General features: G+C 47.9%; 1 protein-coding gene across 1 annotated transcript in view; it reads right to left on the reverse strand.

The window, feature by feature from the left end:
* The window catches only part of TECTA (tectorin alpha), a 68,011-nt gene extending 49,459 nt beyond the window's left edge, over positions 1-18,552 (reverse strand). The window contains exons 1-6 of the mRNA XM_086678843.1: positions 18,364-18,552; positions 15,284-15,571; positions 11,428-11,565; positions 10,918-11,083; positions 6,599-7,011; positions 373-943 (exon numbers count right to left, since the gene is read on the reverse strand). Coding sequence (XP_086534969.1) covers positions 373-943; positions 6,599-7,011; positions 10,918-11,083; positions 11,428-11,565; positions 15,284-15,571; positions 18,364-18,480 — 1,693 coding nt within the window. The 5' untranslated portion in view covers positions 18,481-18,552. The remainder of the gene's footprint in view (positions 1-372; positions 944-6,598; positions 7,012-10,917; positions 11,084-11,427; positions 11,566-15,283; positions 15,572-18,363) is intronic.

Below are 18,552 nucleotides of genomic sequence, written 5' to 3' on the forward strand. Positions count from 1 at the left end.
CCAGTGTCTGTGTTTGCTCAATGGCCACAAATACAGCCACCTTCCCTCTGAACACCCACCTCCCTTCTTAACTCAGGGATAGCTATCCCTGGGACAGGGCCTTCCTCGCGTCAAGCATTTCCTGCCACTCACTCCCTGTTTCTGGACCATTTGTGCTCAAATGGTTTTCTTGTTTTCTGGCTATGGTATTGGGTGGGCAGGAAAAGGAAAGATCCTTTTTGCTGTTCATTCTTCATAATGTGTGGCTATGTTAACCTCACCCTCACTCTTGGGCAATTTGTCTTAACAAGGAGAGTTTTGAGGAGCCCGGAAACCCTCTCCCTGGCCCCCTGCGCGAGCACGCCCTTCCATTTGGATGGGATGCCAGCTTACCACACCCAGTCTGGACCCGCCAGTCTCCGATTGGAATGCCGAGGGCCTGGCACACGAGCGCGTAGGCCTGGATGGCTTGACAGAGGAGTGTCCCATTGTCCCTCACGCTGCACAGGTCATACACACAGCTGTGCACAAAGGCTGTGGGGTCCACGACGGTGCCACACTCCCACAGGGGGCCGTCCGTCTTGTTGAGGAAGCCGCAGTAGTCCGAACCAAAGAAGAGGGCTTCTGTGGCTGTGTCACACAGAGTGCAGTTGTCCACGCAGCCCGAGTCGCACTTCCAGTCGGCGTGGTAGACCCGCCAGCTCTCTCCGAGATCCAGGACAGACATGGCCGGCCTGCCGTCAGGGCGGAGGAAGTCATCCAGCGGGTTTTTATTGTAGTTCCCACAGAGCCCACACGTGGAGTTTATGTAGGAGCCTGGGATGGAAATGGAGGCGTAGTGCTGGCCATCAAACGTCACTAAGAGCCCAAAATCCGTTTCCACGGCAGTTGACATGCCACTCTGGTAGATTTTCACCGCCCCCAAGTCTAAGGTGACCGGCAAGGAAGTCACTAGGTCATTAACCTGCCAACAACAGTAACAATAAAAGGCAGGTGAGCAGGTGCCGGGGCAATGGGTCCCGCGGAGGTCGGGAAAGGGAGGCCAAAGCACTCTCCAGAGAGAATGGTCCCCCCCCGGATGGCCTAGGCTCCAGTAAGCTTGACTTCTGTTAAGGCAGAGGCCTGGGGGAAGCCACAAAAGCAGGGTGGAGTGGGCCAGCCAAGCACTGTGCATTTGAGACATGACAGGCATTACCACTACTGCCCTAGACTCCTCTGGGGACCAGATGGTTGTCAACCCTTCCTGGCTGGCTCTAGGGCTGGCTTCAAGTCTCTTGGTGAAAGACTAGTGATGCTGTTTTCCTTTTCACTCGTCTAAATTCATTCTTTAAGTCTCCACTGAAGTCACATCTTTTTCATGACCTCGTCACTGCCTATAGCACTCCCTGATCCCTCCTCCCAGCTGAAATGTGTGCCATGCTGCCCTGGTATTATTCTCTGAGTGCATCACCCTGTCACCTCCTGGTACCAGGACTATGTCATGTAATCATTCAGCAACACGAACAAACGTGAACACCTACTGTGTACCAAGCACTATGTTAGGTGCTAAGGAATAAAGAATAAAGAAAATAATTGTCCCCACCCCTCATGGAGGTCCGGGTCTACTGAGAAAGAGAGACGCAAATAGATATTTATAATACACTATTTTAAATACGCATTAATGGATCATACAATGGGAGGATAGCAAGTGACCACTATATCCAGCCTAGGGGGGGTCACACAAGACTTTTTGCAGGCAGTAAGTCTGCCCAGGGTCTTTGAAGATGAACAGAAGTAGACAAAGGAAGACTGGGCTCAGGGAATTCTAGGACAAGAGAGTAAAGGCGGGTGGTTAGGAACAGCTACGTGAATACGGGGTTGCCCATTGGGCGGGGTGGCCAGAAACGAAGCTGGAGACACGAGCAAGGTCCACGGTCCATTTAGTCAACACATGGCAATTGAGGCCTCTCTGTGTGCCATGCACTGTTCTAAGAGTTGGGGATTCGCTTTGAGTGAAATGGACACAAATCTCTGCCCCACGGAACTTATATTTTAGTTGAGGAGACCGAAACCAAACAAAATAAACAAGTAAAATATATAGGTATGCCAGGTTGAGCAATTATGCAGAAAAACAGAGCAAGGAATGGGGATCACAAGTGCCGGGGAAGAGGGTTTTTAACTTGAAATAGGATGGTCAGGGAAGGGGATATTTGAGATGAGGAAGCAAGCCAGGAGCTTATCTGGGGTGACAGTGGATCACGCAGAGGTGACAGCCAGGCCCAAAGGTGGCGTGTGCCTGGGTGCTCCCGGCACGACTGGAGCAGAGACAGCAAGGAGAGGGCAGTGGCAGATGATGCCAGAGAGATAAGGGCAGCCAGAACAGGTAGACCTTTGTCGGCTATTGTAAAGCCTTTGGCCTTGACTCCGAGCAAGATGGAGAGCCGAGAGTGTGTCTAGGGCAAAGGATAGACGTGATCTGACTTCCATCTTAAAAGAATTCCTCTGGCTTTCGTGTTGGGTGCAGACCCTGGAGGGCCTTTTAAGCCATGTTTTAAACAAAACAAGTTCCATAAAAGCAAAAACAACTTGGATTTCTATGCTGCAGAGAAAGCCCCAAAAGGTTTTAAGTAAGGGAATGACATAGTCAGATTTGCATTTCAGAAAGCCCACTCTGGCCAGCAGGTCAAGATTAGAAGCAGAGAAACCAGACAGGAAACTGATGCAAAAATCCAGGGGCGATGGAGCATGAAGGCCTAAACTACATACAGACATGAGAGAGTGGGACAAGCTCATGGAGTCTGCTCGGTAGGACCTCGTGGGTTTTTTTGCAGCGGGGAGCAAGAAATGGGGAACGGTCAAGGGCGAGTCTCAAGCATCTGGCTCACGTGAGTGGTGGCTTGAGAAGCCTCCAACAAAGAGAGCTCATTTTCTTCTTTTTCACATTTAACATGCCCAGCACCTGTAGACATCACGTTTATAGTCTGGGATGGGAAGGTTATCCTACGTCAGTCCTAGATGGGACACACTGTGAGTGCACAGTCAATACACTGGAACTATATCGATTTCGGGCACACGGGAAGGAAAAGGGTCTTTACGGCCACCATTGTAGCTACTTCCTCAGTCTTCCAGGAAGTGAGGCAGTAGCCTATCTAAGCATCTCTCCAAGATTTACCATCGCAGATGTCTTGTGCCATGGCCTGCCTCTAATGGGAGGGGGGGACCAAAAAAATAGGCTTGAGAAATAAGCTATCCTACAGAGAGCTACAAGTAGAGAGAAAAACCTAGGAATTGATCGATCTATCCTTATCTCCTAGGTAGCAGTTTAGCCGACAAGGGTGAGAAAAGCCATGTTATAAGGAAGGTCAGCTAGCAAGAGCCCTGGATGACCATCATGTACTGTCCATGCTGAGACAGAGAATGAACTCTTCCCCGAGGTTACTATAACTGTAAGTTCCAGGTATGCCCACTGACCAATGCTGGCAATGGCCAATGTCACCTGCCAGCCATATAAGCTCTGAGCCTCAATTTCCTCAATGGCCTCCTCCACTCTCTCTCAAGCTCCTGCTAACAAAGGGCAGTCTTCTGTGTCTCGAAGCAAAAGCCATGGGGTGAACCGTCTCTGGATATTACAACAGTCCCCCCGGTTTCTCTGCATCAGATCTTGATCCACTTAGACTGACATAAGCCCTAGGCTGACCACGGGCACCACCATTTCCCAGTTTCTACCCTTCTCCCTGGTGTAAGTGTTCATTGCAACCCCGTTCATTCCCAACAGAAAACATGTCTCCGTTTAAACCACTGATTAGAGAGATACTGCGTTTGTCCCCTACAGTGCTCTGAGAAGGAGCTCTTGGGTGATTTCTTCTTTCATCCCGCCGGCCTCAACTCTTGACTAGCCAAGGGTAACTGGACCTCTTCTCATCACTTCCCTTCTTCTCCCTGTATTCTAGCCACTTTCCTCTCTGATACTGTCTCTCCTAGGATGTGGGTACTGGGTGGGAGGGCGGGGTGAGGAGAGAGAACTAGAATTGTAGAAGCATAGGTCTTAGAACTAAAAGGGATTTGGGTGGCAGTGGAAATGTGGGAAACAGCATGTATTAGGTGCCCACTGTGTGCCAGGCTGTGTACTAGATGTCACATGCGGCTGTTCTATTTCATCCCCGGGACAAACTCAGAAGGACCTTATCATCTTCCCCTTTTGCAGATGAGGAAATTGAGGTTCAGAGCTTGCACGGCTGGGAGGTGACAGGGCCTGACTCTCATGAGCTGGGCTCCAAAGCCACTGCTTTTTGCTGCCTTTATCCCAGTGCTAAGGAGAGGTAGCCATACTGCGGCCATAGAGCCCTGCCTCCTAGACACTATCGCCCCATTTTACAGATGGAAAAAAAGAAGCCCAAAGCACACTCAGCCGGCAGTGGTCACACAGGGATTGTGCGGATCTGACCCCAGAGTCTGAGTTCTTCCTCCCCATATGCTATTTGGCCTTGAAGCCCTTTTCAATGGGGCACCCTAACCTACCTGAGTTTATTTGGGGGAGAAATATGAAAACTGATAAGTATTAGCTAGAAGGAGACATTTATTATATTATGGATGTTAGTTGGCTGTCTTTAGCCCCCATTAGCATATGTAATCCTAAATTGTTTGCTTTGTTATTTGCAAACAATCCAAAGGGGGGGAAATCCATATACAGGAACCAGTCCCCAGCATATGGAGAAAGGGGATCTATATGTTGCAAGAACAGATCTTGCTGGCCATTCCAGCCAGGCCGAGTGTGTCTGGAGAAGTCAGCTGCCTCACAGGCATTTCAAAGCCTCCTTCTTGCTTCCTATCCCTCTGGGTGGGGGCTCCACTGTCCATGGAGTCACCCCCCCACCCAGCAGAGCAGGTGTATCCAGAGACACTGGGAAGCCGTTTGGCCAAAGGAAAAGGAAGCCATTGTTAGCTCACAGTTGGAGTCACATAACCTTTTCTTTCTGAAACATTTACATTCACGTCCACATCTCCCTGTCGCTACAGAAAATTGAGGAATCCGTGCCCTATGCCTGGACGATGGAAAAGAGCCACACAAAATTAGCAGAGCTGCTGGGCCTGAAAGAAATGGCAATGCGCCTTTCCTTCTGAAAAAAAAAAAAAAAAAAAAAAAAAAAAAAAGTCTGACTGTGAGTGAAAAAGATTTTTAATCAAAATGGAAAATAGAAATAAAGCATAAAGCTTTCTTCCTCAACTACAGATATCATACACATCCATCCCCACAATACAGGCAAGCAGGAGAAAGCTGGGGAACATTTTTCTGGCTTGAAATAGTAGCATCTATCTACAAGAATAAGTATTGTGCTCAACAGCACAATAGAAATTTAAAAGGGAAAAACGTCAAACTTCCGTACCCCCAACTCTGACCTTGATTTCATATGCAGAACTGTCCCTAGAGAGACTAACCAAATAACAGGCAAATTGGCATTTCGGCCACAGTAAAACCTCACTTTTCTAATTATGACCATGATAAGCTGCACAGACCTAGGCCAGGCAGAGCCAGAAAAAGTGGAATTAGTTCCTCGGTCCTGCCTTTTGTTGGACATGCTGTGTCAATTAAAACTACAACACATATTTAAAAAAAAAAAAAAAAGAAAGAAAGAAATCCCCGCATTGGCATCAGTTCTGGTTTGTAATCTCCGTAATGACCTCCATGCATGGGGATTAAGGATCGCACGGGGTTGCGCAATCAACCCCTCGTGGTCTTGGTTATTATTGCTTGAATAAATACACGGTTGCAACAAGGTTTTCATTGACATTATGAAAATTGGGGCCTCCACAAATTGAGTAATTGCCAGTGGCTTCTTGCTCTCCCTCCTTTGCGGATGTGCCTGCCTGAAATCCAGGTGGGCAGTGACAGGAATCATTTGCATACGCTAAACGGACCGGCAGATATCCACTTTTCCCTCTCTTATTCCAGGCAGGAGTGGGAACCTGTTGGAGGGTGTTTGGGCAAAGCCTTCTCAGAACCTTCCCACCGGCGTCATGAAAGAGCTCAGCAAGCCTGGTCCCGGGGGGGCCCTCACCAGCGGTGCCTCTGGAAACACCAATCAATTTGGAGCTTTTTCCAACAATGCAGCAGTAGATTTTGGGCAAACAGGACGGGGGTGGGGGTGGGGGAGGGTTGTTAATGAAAGGCCGTACTGAGTTATGGATGTATATTCTGTGTTGGCACACCATCTCCAGGGCATGACCATGTGGCTGCTGCTATTGCAAGCCAGGTCCCTGAGAAACTCAGCCTACCTCTCTTCCCAGTTACTTCTGAGCTTGGACATGTGGGCATGTATGCGCGTATGTGACAGCGTGTGTGTGTGTGTGTGTGTGTGTGTGTGTGTGTGTGTACCGTGTTTAGGAGGTAACTAGGAATTTCAGTGTACTTTAAGCTATATAGTAGAAAGAAATATCAAGGAGAGAGCTGAGGTTGGCTCTTGTACAAATAAAATTTAGCCTAGTTAAAAAAATGTTACAAGCTATTTGCAAAGAAAGCAGAGCCCTGAATCTCTTCCGTACAAACATCACACAGCAGAACCAGCAGATCTGAGGAAGTCTTCCCCCGGCTCAAGATTCTCCAGCTTCTCCAGCTTCCCAGGAGGGCTGGAGAGGGTCTCACCTTGACTTTTCCATAGCTTCCTTTGGGGATGAGAATCTTGTAGCCATTCACCTCCACAGAGAGCTCCTTCACCCAGGAGACGGCTGAGCCCCCGCGGTGTTCGTTTTTGGCCTCCACGCTGAAGAAGGGGAGGCTGGAAGTCTGCAAACACTGTCGGGCCAACAGGTAGGCACAGGAGCCTTGGAAGTGGAAGAGGAAGCCATCAAAAGTGTGGTAGTGCGGCTCCCCAAACACCACACACGTGCTGGTCTCCACGGGGCTGCAGTAGAAGAATTTGCCTTTGGGTTCGCACACTTCGTAGGGGCTACAGGAGGCCTCCTGGCAGTAGATCTCATTGTTGAAATCTAGACAGCGGCATTTGATGGTACAGTTCAGGTCATCCCAAAACACCTCCCCTCGCCGAAGGAACTGTCCTGGGGAAGAATGACATTAGAGCCAACATTTATTGAGCATTTACCCTCCAGGCCAGGCGCCGGGCTGAATGCTTTTCCTGCATTCTACCATGGAATCCACACAAGAGCCCTATTTGGCAGGTATTATCGGCCTCACTCGATGAAAGAGGAAACTGAGGCTAAGGGGAGGTTGAGTCACCAATTCAGCCCAGAGCGCTCAGCCCCTCAGGAGCGAAGCCAGGGTTCTAAGCCGAGGCTGTGGGAATCCAGTCTACCTCTTGGCATCATCGTCTCCACGGCTAGAGAGCACACTCTCATTCAAGGGAAGACACGTCATCTTAATCCATGGCAAAGGCTGTGACGCACGGGAGTCGCACCCTTCCTTCCAGGGAGAAGAAGAAGGGTACTCCAGAAACAGGCCCAGCTTTCCCTGGAAACTTAGCAACACAGATTCCTCCCGTGCTAACTTGTTCACTCATCCGTTCATTCAGCAAACATTTGCTGAGGGCCCAGTATGTGCCGGAAGAGATCAATAAGCATGAATCAGGAGGCAGACACACAAGTTTAAATCCCAGGCTCCCTGGGAGGGTTCTGGAAAGGGCTGAACTCTAGCTTCAAGGGCTCATAAATCGTGCAAACACTGCTTAGGCAGAACGTACATGATACAAGTTGCCTTCTCTCTCACCCTAGGTAGGACCTGTCCTTATCCACCGGCAGAACTTCTAGACAGAATCCAGGTTAGGAGGAGAGTGAGGTTGGGGGAGGGATGTCCTTTATGGGATGTACTAATTTTAATATGTGCTACTGTTTATTTGGCAGACAATCAGGCTTTGAAACAATTCCCAGGGGCGCCCGGGGGGCTCAGTCGGTTAAGTGCCCGACTTCGGCTCAGGTCATGATCTCACGGTTTGTGGGTTTGAGTCCCGCGTCAGGCTCTGTGCTGACAGCTCGGAGCCTGGAGCCTGCTTCGGGTTCTTTGTCTCCCTCTCTCTCTGCCCCTCCCCTGCTTGCGCTCTGTGTCTCTCTCTCAAAAATAAATAAACATTTAAAAAATCAAAAAAATAATAAAAAATAAAACCAGTTTCCTAAATCAAAGATCTCCCCCCACCAAAAACTCAAACTTTGCCAGTAATTAATATCAACCCTCAACTGAAAAGGAAGCGTCTCTGGGCTGGGGCCTGCGATCTTGTCCTCGGCTGGGTCAGAGCCAAGAGACCGAGAAAATGGTCACAAACCCCGCAGCCAACTTCCAAGACCACCGGCTTACTTCTATCTGCCTCAGTGTTCTAACCTGTAAAGGGCGGGGGGCAGTGCTATTTTCTCATCCCTGTCCCATGGGGAACAGCGATGCCACAACCAGTCCACATACACAAGTTGATAGAGGCGGAAGCATTTGTAAATTGAAACATGTCTGAAAAGGAAAGCATCAGAGGCACAGCATGAAGAAATGTAAGTGACGTCCTACATCAGGAGTTGACTGTTTGAAACTGTAGTTTGGAAAGATTGGTCAGGTTCGTCTCTAGAACTGAGTACTCAGTGAACGGCATAGGCTGCAAGACGACCCCAAGCAGAGAGCATGGGCGCATCCGGAACAGTCTTTTCTGTATCCGTGCAACAGGAACGACGATGTCTCCACAGGCAATTATGTTTCATACCTGCTGAGAATAGAGCCCAAATGTGGGATAATAGATTTATTCACATTCCCAGCAGGTCATATGCATCAGCCCCGAAGACAGGCCCCGAACCTCAATGCTCTTTGGCACCGGTCCAGGCTGCATATATTTTAACAGCCTCTGCTAAGTATGATTTCCAGTCTCTGCTTTCAGGCTTCCAATAAATGAGAGGAAAATGCCTTTGAATAGAGGAGGATTGGACCAAAAGGTAGACTCTCTGAGATAATTCTGTTTGCAAAGCGATGATATAATAAACCAGCTCTATGCAAATCTCCCCCTGCTATCACCCAGGCCAAACCCGATTCTCATTAGATTGATATATGCCTAGTGGCACATAAAAATGCACAGCAGTCTGTATAATGATATTGAATTTGCCCTGTATGTGAAGCCCAAACCCATAACTCAGGAGGAAAAGAATGAAGTCAAAGTGGAGACTTTGTACACGGCTGGCATCCGACCAACTCCACAGCTCTGCAAGCCAATGTTTTCCATTATCACGGCATTTCATTCCCAGGGCTCAGGCGAGAGGCTGTCACTGGGCACTCAGGTTGCACGGCCACAGCCAGTCGGCTCTGTGATGCTTGGACACAGGGGCAGAGGCACTGGGTACGTCTAGTCCGGGCCGTCAAGGGGAGATAGAGAACATGGCATTGGTCTTGTATCTCTCACAAGACCTTAAGTGGAGCTGTATTTACACTCTGTATGGGAGCAGGGCACGATCTCTGCAAGACTGGTGAGCTCAAGAGCTAGATTCTTTCCCAGCCGGTTTCATACCGGCTTAGCTCCAAATCATTTATTTGCTAATTTTGGAATGTGGAGGACTTCATAGAGTCTACAGAGACAAGGATGCCCAGGCATGTAAATGCCCATCTTTACAAATGACCTTTCGTTAGAGCCAAGTCAGGAGGTTTGATAAGCCTGGCCGCAGTGCAGGGAATGGGGAAGGAGGCGTGGGCATCTCAGACCAGGTGGATATGGTTTTTCTGTCTATCACACAAATGGAAGCTGAGTCAAGAGAGAACTCGGAGGCCTCCCAAGGCTGCTGAGACATGTAGGTCCCCAGACCATGCTTCCTATCGGAGGACAAGAGACCTCCTGAAAGCTTCATCCCAAGCCAAAACTTTCTTAAACATCTGCATTCCCCCCCAGGGTCTTCCTCTGTGCTTCCACAGCCCCCCTACCCTCTCGTCCATTACAATGTGGCCTAGACTGTGACATCACTGTCCCCCTGGCTGTCTCCTCTATCACAGCAGTGTCATGAAAGCCAGAGTTCCTTCATGCCCAGCACCTGATGGAGTGGAGCCCCCTTGTTGGGGCTTTCTAACGTTCTTTGGAAAGAAGCAATGAATGGCTGGCTGGCTGGCTGGCTAAACGGATAAATGGGCAGATGGTTGGGTGGACGGACAGATAGACAGGTGGATGATGTCCTGATTCTAGTTGCAGGAGTCTCCACTCCAGAAGCAGAAATACGAACAGAAATACGGCTTTCTGAATACTTTCACACACATAAGAAGCAGGAATCTGTAAGCCAGGATGTTCTTGTGAGAGTCCCGGGCTGTTTTGCACATCCAAAGAGGTTTTGGATAGTTTAGAAAAGGCCCCAAACTTTGGATGCCACCGTAAAGGAAGAGAGGCTCAGCTACAGCTTGTTCAACACAGACCTAAAGCCAGCTTTGATTCTCCCCAAACTCCTGTATGTTTTGCCGCTGCAGACAGGAGTTTAGGAGACGCTACCCTGAAGACGATGACACTTCCCCCCCTTTCTTTCTAATCACACTAGGGAGTGCTGATTTACTCCCGTGGAGACGTGGCAATGCTCTGATCTCTCCCACTCCTGCAGATCTACAGGGTGCAGATGGCAAAGCAGGAGTGAAGAGGAGAAGAAAAATGGAAAGGGGGGGGGGATGGCAGCAACAACAACAAGAATAATGTTAAGCAGGAGGGCTCCCTTCTGTCCCTCTGGCTGAGCAATCGCTCAAGAGCCACGTCCACTTCTGCGGAGTTATTTCGAAGGGGAAGCTGTGTTCACACCCCAGGCAAGGACTTCGAAAACCGCTGTGGAGCAAATGCAGGGTTTCGGCTCCCGGTGTGATGAATGTGCATGCTAAAATTACCTTGATCTCCATTACCCAGCTGAGAGATGTCAAGAGTAAGGCATTGGGAATGAGCCCGCCCCCGTGGCTTAAAAGCCTGCCTGTCAATCCACACCAAGCAAACCCTGCTTTGCCATATGGAGAAGAGGAAAAGCCTTTACCTCTGGAGGTGCAGCCATTGGCTGGGTCAATTTCCTTCCCGTCAACTTTGAATGCCCAGCGGCCTGGAACATTGACGTTCGTGGTCTCTTGGATATTCACAATATCAGGGGTTCTTGACCCCGGGAGGCTGAAGAAATTGGTGAGGTTTCCACCATTAAATCCTGCCTAGAGCACAAAAGGAAGGCGAGACTTGAACACAAACACCAGCCTTGTGGGTTAACTGGCCCTCGTACCTTATTTTCAGATTCCGGCACATTGAAATCAGGAGACCCCTTTTCCTGGAGTTCCCGGGGCCACCATTGCCGGTGAGAAAGGCCTGCCTAGTTCATGCCACACCCACATCAAGGTGCCACAGATGGGCAAGATTAGCCTCTCGGTCCACCTGCAAAATCAGACACGCTTCTCTAGCTCAAAACGGTTGGCAGGGTTCCCTCCAGCATGCTGAGCAGCCTAAGCAAGGAGAAGAGTACTTCGGAAACAGGGTGGACATGAGATGGAGAGCCACATACCTGTGCCATCACTCCCCCAAGGCCAGTCAGGGGGTCACCGCCGCTCGCTGTCCCAGTGGTCCAATTGATTTCATAATAATTGAAGAGCGTGAATGTATAGGATCCATCAGACACCAGGACAGCCTGGAAGGTGTTCACCTACAGGATGGCAGTGGGTGGTCTCATGACTTCCCTTCCCAGAAGCTCCTCTCCCCAGCCCCCTCTACCCCGCACCTTCCCTGCCCCCCAGCAGCTCAGAACTGCTCCAATGCCAGCCCTCACACTCTGCCTCCTCTCTGAATTTGTTCTCGCCCCCAGTCGGGAAAGCAAGACATGTGGGAGCATGCACCTGAAAAGAGAAATTGCCTGAGGAGAACCTAGGGGCTGACTCAGCACCCCTTTTACAGCTCTGGTTCAAACCAGGGAAGTCAGAGGCCCCGCTCGGCTTGTGATAATGCGTGAGCACCTATAGATGGCAGCATGAGAATAAACTATAGGAAGTGGTCCGGGCAGGGGAAGGGCCACAAGCACCTGTTCCCTGAGCAGGTTGGATGGGGCGCCGGCAGGCGGGGAGGAGGCCCATCAAATGCCCGTCAGTGTTGACTAAGGGCCAAGGTCTGCACTGTGCTCTCTTGCGTCCTGGAAAACACCCGCTAATCTTGGTGAGCTGTCTCCCCTCTTTAAAATGGAAGTTGGAATGTGGTTTTTAAAACGCACTTTTTGGGGAGAAACTGCTCTTCTAATTGAGCATTTATGTATCACTTTATATCTGCAGAAATCTCAACACCCGCCTGTACCTCAGACCAATGCTAAGGGGGGCAATTTTTTTGGCCCTTTCTCATCTGAGAGCTTAAAAACCGAGGGCTAAGGGAGATGAATTGCTGGACATTTTGCAAGGATCTAGCGACAGAAGATGGGATTCGAGCCGGAGCCCCCAGTCTCTCTCTTAGTGCACTGTCATTACACGCGGTCTTCATTTTCACCTTTTTAGGATAGAGCTGTTATGTAAATTCAAACAAGCCTCGCAAACAGTTTCCAGAAACAAGCTGTAGCCAGCTCCGTCCTTTACTGTTTCCCTTGGTTAATCCCTACCCTTCGACACGGGTTTTCAGGAAATGCAAATAAAAGGAGGGCTAAAAGAGAGGAGGCTGACCTTTTCCATTCAAGCCTCACACTTTCCCCAGCTGCCTGATACCATCGTGGCTAACGTTCCGTCAGACACAGAGGAAGACCCAAATTCTTATCCTGTGTAATCAGACTGGGCTGGAGGATCTTGGAAGCCCCAAATCTCCCATTCTAGACAGTCTCGGGGAGGGAGACAAGGTGCAAGTAAAGAAAAGCCCTTTTTGTAAATGCGAATTCTCTCCTCGAGCTCTGTGCCTGCCATAGCCGATGGCGTTCATGATAGGGTCGGGCCGGTATATGCCTCTACTCTTTGGCCCAGCTCAACAAAAGAGTTAAGTGGGGCACCGAGATGCCTGAGCAGTCAGCTCGAGATTTTGCTCTAAGATCACTGCAGGGTCAGGTTCTGGAGACAGGCATCAAGTCAAGGTCACAGGAGGTCTGAAGAGCAACCCTCCTCCAGACTGGGATTCTCCTTCAAGGAGGATATCCCTTCTCCTGAAATAAAGTTGGAAATATCTCTGGTGCAAGCAGGTCTTGAGAACAACCCAGAAGTCACCCCAAAGCCAACCAAGCACCCTAACCACCCCACAAGGGCTGGCTCACCCTCGCGCACGTTCTGCCTCGCTCTCACACGCCCTACACGTACGTATCTCCTCAACATTTGCTCTTAGGCTCCTCCCGATCTGTTTTTGGTGAAACCGTGTTTTTTTCCATTCTTGAAAAGCCCTTTTATTTTGCAGAGGACTTTCAGTGATGCCTGGAGGAGGAGGCAGCTGGAGGGGAGAGTCCAGGAATTGGAGTGAGGGGATGTTAACTTGAACCTTGCTTGGCCTCCTGTGAGGTTCGCATCTCCTCGCTTGTCACTAGGGCAGCTCACTTAACTTCTTGGGCCTATGCCCCCACCTTTCAGGTGGAATAAGTTTTGCTTACTACACAACATCCCTGTGGGGGCTAAATGAAATGCACAACTAGCCTATCACAGCACTGGGCTCACAGTAAGCTCTTAATAAACATTAGTTTTCCCTCCTGAGAGTAGAGATGTCCTCTTCTCTCTTCCTTGCTATCAGGCTTCCAATGAATGGCAACTTCCACCTCTAAGAGACTTCTCACGCCATTTGCTTATTTGGCCCAGTGATGTGTGTTCCTACAGAGGAGGGGAAACCTGGGGTGACGACAGATGGAAGAGGAGTCAATTTAAAAGATAGAGATGGATGGACATATCAGCAGCTTGGAAGGCTTGTACCATCTTTTCTCCAAGGAGCCCAAAGCACTTAGCTGTTGCCTCATTCATCCTCATTGAAAGAGTTCTTACCTAGCCCTCAAATTTCCTCCAAAGTACAAACCAGAAAGTATCTAAATTATCTTGCCATTTTTATGGCCAATGGAAGTTTTTTTGGAAAAAATGGTGGTCAGCATTTGATGGGCATTTCTTCTCCTTCCCCCCCCCCCCCACTGACACTAAAATTTATCGATCACTAGCATCCTGTATTTTAATGTTATAAGGTTTGAGGCTTGAAGGACATAAAACATCACTCCAGGAGTTGTTAGCAATCCATAACATGACAGAGGGAAATGTATGCTGCTTGAGAGGTTATTTCTAGCCAACGCATCCACTGTTTAAACTTGCGTCTTTCTGTTCTCCAGAACCTCTTAGCAGTGAAGTGCATTCTCATGCTCTGGGGTCAGAAGGTTCTAAAACACAATGTGCTCAATGCGGGCAGCCGTGAATGGCTGGCCCAGCACTTTTCCACCTCTGCCTCTAACTCAGTAGTTTCTATTCCATCCCTAAACAACTGACTCATTGCCAAGGAAATTGGAAAACAGATGGAATTGGAAATAATGCTAAGAAAGCAGAGGGCAGAGTTTTGAATGTCTTTGCTTACTGGAAATTATACAGTTGGAGATACGTCTGCTACTTCAAAAATCTCCACTGCCAAAGTCACCCAAACGAGCTGCAGACTTTTGTGAAAACTGTGTTCTGTCCCTTTATATAGAAAGTTGATTATCTCTACGATAATGCCAGTGATAATCTTCCTTATTTGACTTTTATTTGACTGCTCATTTGGGATTTCAGAGCAGATGTTGAAACTTTATTCATGAAACGCTTTAACTGCCCACTTCAATTAGCATCAAATATGAATAATTCCAGACCTGGTCACAATAAAAAAAAAAGGTCATAACATAATAAAATGAACCAGGTAGGTCATTTGTACCCAAATCCAGCCCCCTATTTTCCACTTCCTACCAGGCTTTGTAAAAAAAAAAAAAAAAAAAAAAGGCAATCAATAAATCAATCAATAAATAAATAAAAAATAAAATAAAATAAAAAAGGAGGGGGAAGGAAATCAGCTGATAGAGAGAGGCATTTGTGCCCCTGGAAAGAAAAAAAAGAACTTTGGGTTCCTGACGGGCCCCTAATCATGTGGCCTGGATAGGGTCACAGGACCTCAATCACTCTCCTGCAAAATAGGAATGCTACCTTCTGCCAGAAAATTATGGAGAGGCTCTTTTTTAGATATTCGTAATGATAAGTGATAGAGATGACACATGCAAGATATCATTACAGCTGACTGGACTGCTCAGGTATGATATCTCCCTCTGTTTCCTGGAAAGTGGGTGGCAAGACTCATTAGTTTAACTCAGGAAACTGACACTCCTCGGCTCTAACAATTAGACTCCATCACAGCAGTGAAGACGGACAAGAATTAGACGTCAGGATAGGAAGTGGAAAACAGAAAATTTGAATTATTACAGGTGTGGTACTGCTCCCTCCATAAAACGTGACTTCCTCCCATGTCACAATGAAAACCCAAGTGGCAGAGAAGGTTGCCATGTCTTTGAAGTACTTCCTGATGTCCTTGGTGGCTCTTTTCAAGATGACAGGGTCCATGGTCTCTCTGTAATAGATCTCTCCCCGGATTCCATTGTGCACATCTGCCCAAAAGGGAGCAATGAAGGCCCTCCCATCCGTCAGGGGAAAGGATTCTGGCGTGAACTGGCTCACTAGCACATTGAAGGAAACTACTCCGTTGTTATTGACCTGAAAAAATAAGACAGGTTGGCCAGAATGGATCTGCAAATGTGACGTCAGAGTCACAAACCAGTAGAGACATTGGCCTAATCATATGAATGAAAACAACTTTTAAACCACTGAGTTGGAACCCCCAAACACCAGCTTCCAGCACTCAATGAGGAGGTTCATTTACTCTCAGACAAACTCATTGGTTTTCTTTCACTTCCAATTTGTGGTCAGCCTCATTTCTTATTAATAATCAGTCTTGTTTTCATGTTCTTTATCCTATCTCTGTTTACACTTATAAAATGCTACCGGGGTGTGTGTGTGTGTGTGTGTGTGCACGCGTGCATTGGGCCAGGCAAGAGGTAATGTGAACCATAAAGAAGATCCAGCATGACAGATGCAAAATAGTTAGAAAAAAAACAACAACAACAACAAAACCATGGAAGCAACAAGTTAAATTAAAAAATTGTTGAGCTGTATATTACACCTTGATTCCTAGTAGAAGAGAGTCAGTAAAAGCTAAATCAAATACTCCATTATTGAACTCATATCTCAGGATCAACCATACCCTGTTCTGAATGAGGCATTTAAAGGACTGCTATTGATTCAACTGACTTCACAACCACTCTGTACCCACATCAAGGACGAGGTTACAACCTACAGATGCCCAATTCCATGATAGCTCTTGTAGTCTGATGGCTTCTTTGTATAATCTCTGCATAAAAATGGAGATGTGAAATCTATACGTTGTATATGTAAATGACTATCCTATGGTGATTTCTTCATGACTTGCAAAAGGCTTAGTAAGCTTATTAAATTACTGAGCCTACTGCAAATCAGAGCCAATATGCACACTCCATTGATGCAGGACCTGTACACAATTCAGCCTCTGCCTGTGCCTGCAGCTCCGTGAGATTGATTTAACCTGTGGCTTGTATAACGGCTTCGACAGCAGAAATGTCTGGGATGGGAACACTTGCAACACCTCCAGAAAACCTGGAGATCACTTGCCTATACATTTAATTGTTGGTTGCATCCTCTTAATCAGTAATATTATGGACATTAACAGTGACCCAGATCCCAGCGTAAAGTTATCAGTGCCTGGGCCAAGGGTGCATCAATCTGTTTGGGGAGCCACAGTGTATGGTTTGGAAGGGAAGCAGAGATCCAGCTACAAGGATGTTAAGAGCCTCTTGGGTGCGCGAGAGAGCCAACAACCCAGAGGAGAAGCTCGAAAAAGATTGCACGACTCAAAGTACTGGAAACCCAGGGAACATTTTGCCCCCAAATAAGTCTACCCCAAATTAAGGACGCTCCTTTTGCAAGGGCAAGAATTGTTCAGACTCCATGATACAATAGAGGAGAAAGAGGAGCTCGATGAAACGCATGTTTTCTAGAGGTCTGGGAGACTAAGGCTTCCAGAATGGAAGTCCTGTACACGTCTCTCATCTCCAAAACCAGCTCAACGCATTCTGAAATTTACAATCGGCTGTTACAGACTAAGGAGGTGCTGCTGTAAGTGGACCCCAAAAGGCATCTCAGGATGCCAGAGCAATGTATTGGCTAGGAAATAACAGCTGTCATTAAGACTCACAGACTAGCGGAGGGAGGTGGTATCGACTCACATGTGTTTTGCTTATATTCTGTAGTGAAGATCAGAGGTTCTCAGACTTTTGTGGGCCTCAGAATCACCTGGAGGGCTCATTAAAACTCAGATTACCAGGCTCCCTTCCCAGCTTCTGATTCAGCAGTTTGTGGGGGGGGGGGGGGGGGCGGTGCCCTGAGATGTGGCATTTCTAACAAGCGCCAAAGTGATGTGGATGCTGCAGGTTCAAGGACCACTGGTTCGACAGTGGAGGATGGAACCACTTTCTGATAGGTGTCAGTCCTTAGAGATACATCAAAGTGTGGGCAATACAGAGGTCCCAGGTGCAGAGATGGCCAGAGACAGAGGCATTGGAGTTTCAGTTCTTCCTTCAGGGCAAGACATAGAATGGAATGGGATGGGATAGGATGGGATGGGATGGGATGGGATGGGATGGGATAGAACAGAACAGAATAGAATAGAATAGAATAGAATAGAATAGAATAGAATAGAATAGAATAGAATAGAATGTGATAGAATCTACATACACCTCACCCCATGCTTTAAGGCCAGAGATAGAGACAGGTTCAGTTTCTCTGAACCTTCTCAGTGTGCCACCATTCACTAGCAAAAACTCAAAGACCTAAAAAAAAAAAATAATAACCTGAGAACACAGGTGCCCAGGAGAACTCTGACACAAATGGTACCATTTCTTCATGCAGGTTTGAAAATGGGACCCCATGGCATAGCTCAGACCCAACAAAGACGGCCAGTTCTGCAAACAACTTACATATAATAGCTGATTACCCCTCTACGATGCTCTGGCTCTGTTCCAAATTGGTAGGAAGCTAAAGAACAGCAGATGCCTAAACTTTTCACACCCCCAGAAGGGAAAGAAAAATGATATTGCTCCTATTGTGGTTCATTGTATCTTTTTATCTTGTCGCGTAGCAGAAATAATGTTCATGGCATCGGGGCCTCTGCTTCACTTCTGTGTTTAATCACCCACAAAAGCAATTTATTGCCCTGTATACTCCTCTACTATGAACATTAGCCATTAAATATACCTTTGACTTTCTTAATCATAAAACCTATCAGCTCATGAAATCTCAGAACTTGTCGTTCCGGCTGGCAATAAATCTTCCATTCCTGGAACCCTGGATGAAGGTGTTTAAAATGTTTTCCTTAATGATAAACAAAGAGCAGAGCCCGGCTCTCCTCCACTTACGTAGACGGTGCGGTAAGGAACGCCAAAGAAGAAAACGGGGATGGCCAGCTTAATCTCGGATGAGCTTCCGTCGTCTACTTTCGGGGTTTTTGTGTCATTCTGCCAGAATGGATACATGAGCTCCCTGGGCTGAGCTGTCGAGAGAGACGGTGGTAAGCTAGATGGCAGGGCCCTCTTCGCTTGGCAAGC

The sequence above is a fragment of the Puma concolor genome, chromosome D1 (genome assembly GCF_028749965.1).
Source record: "Puma concolor isolate L17-30 chromosome D1, mPumCon1.1.hap2, whole genome shotgun sequence".
Taxonomy (NCBI): Eukaryota; Metazoa; Chordata; class Mammalia; order Carnivora; family Felidae; genus Puma; species Puma concolor.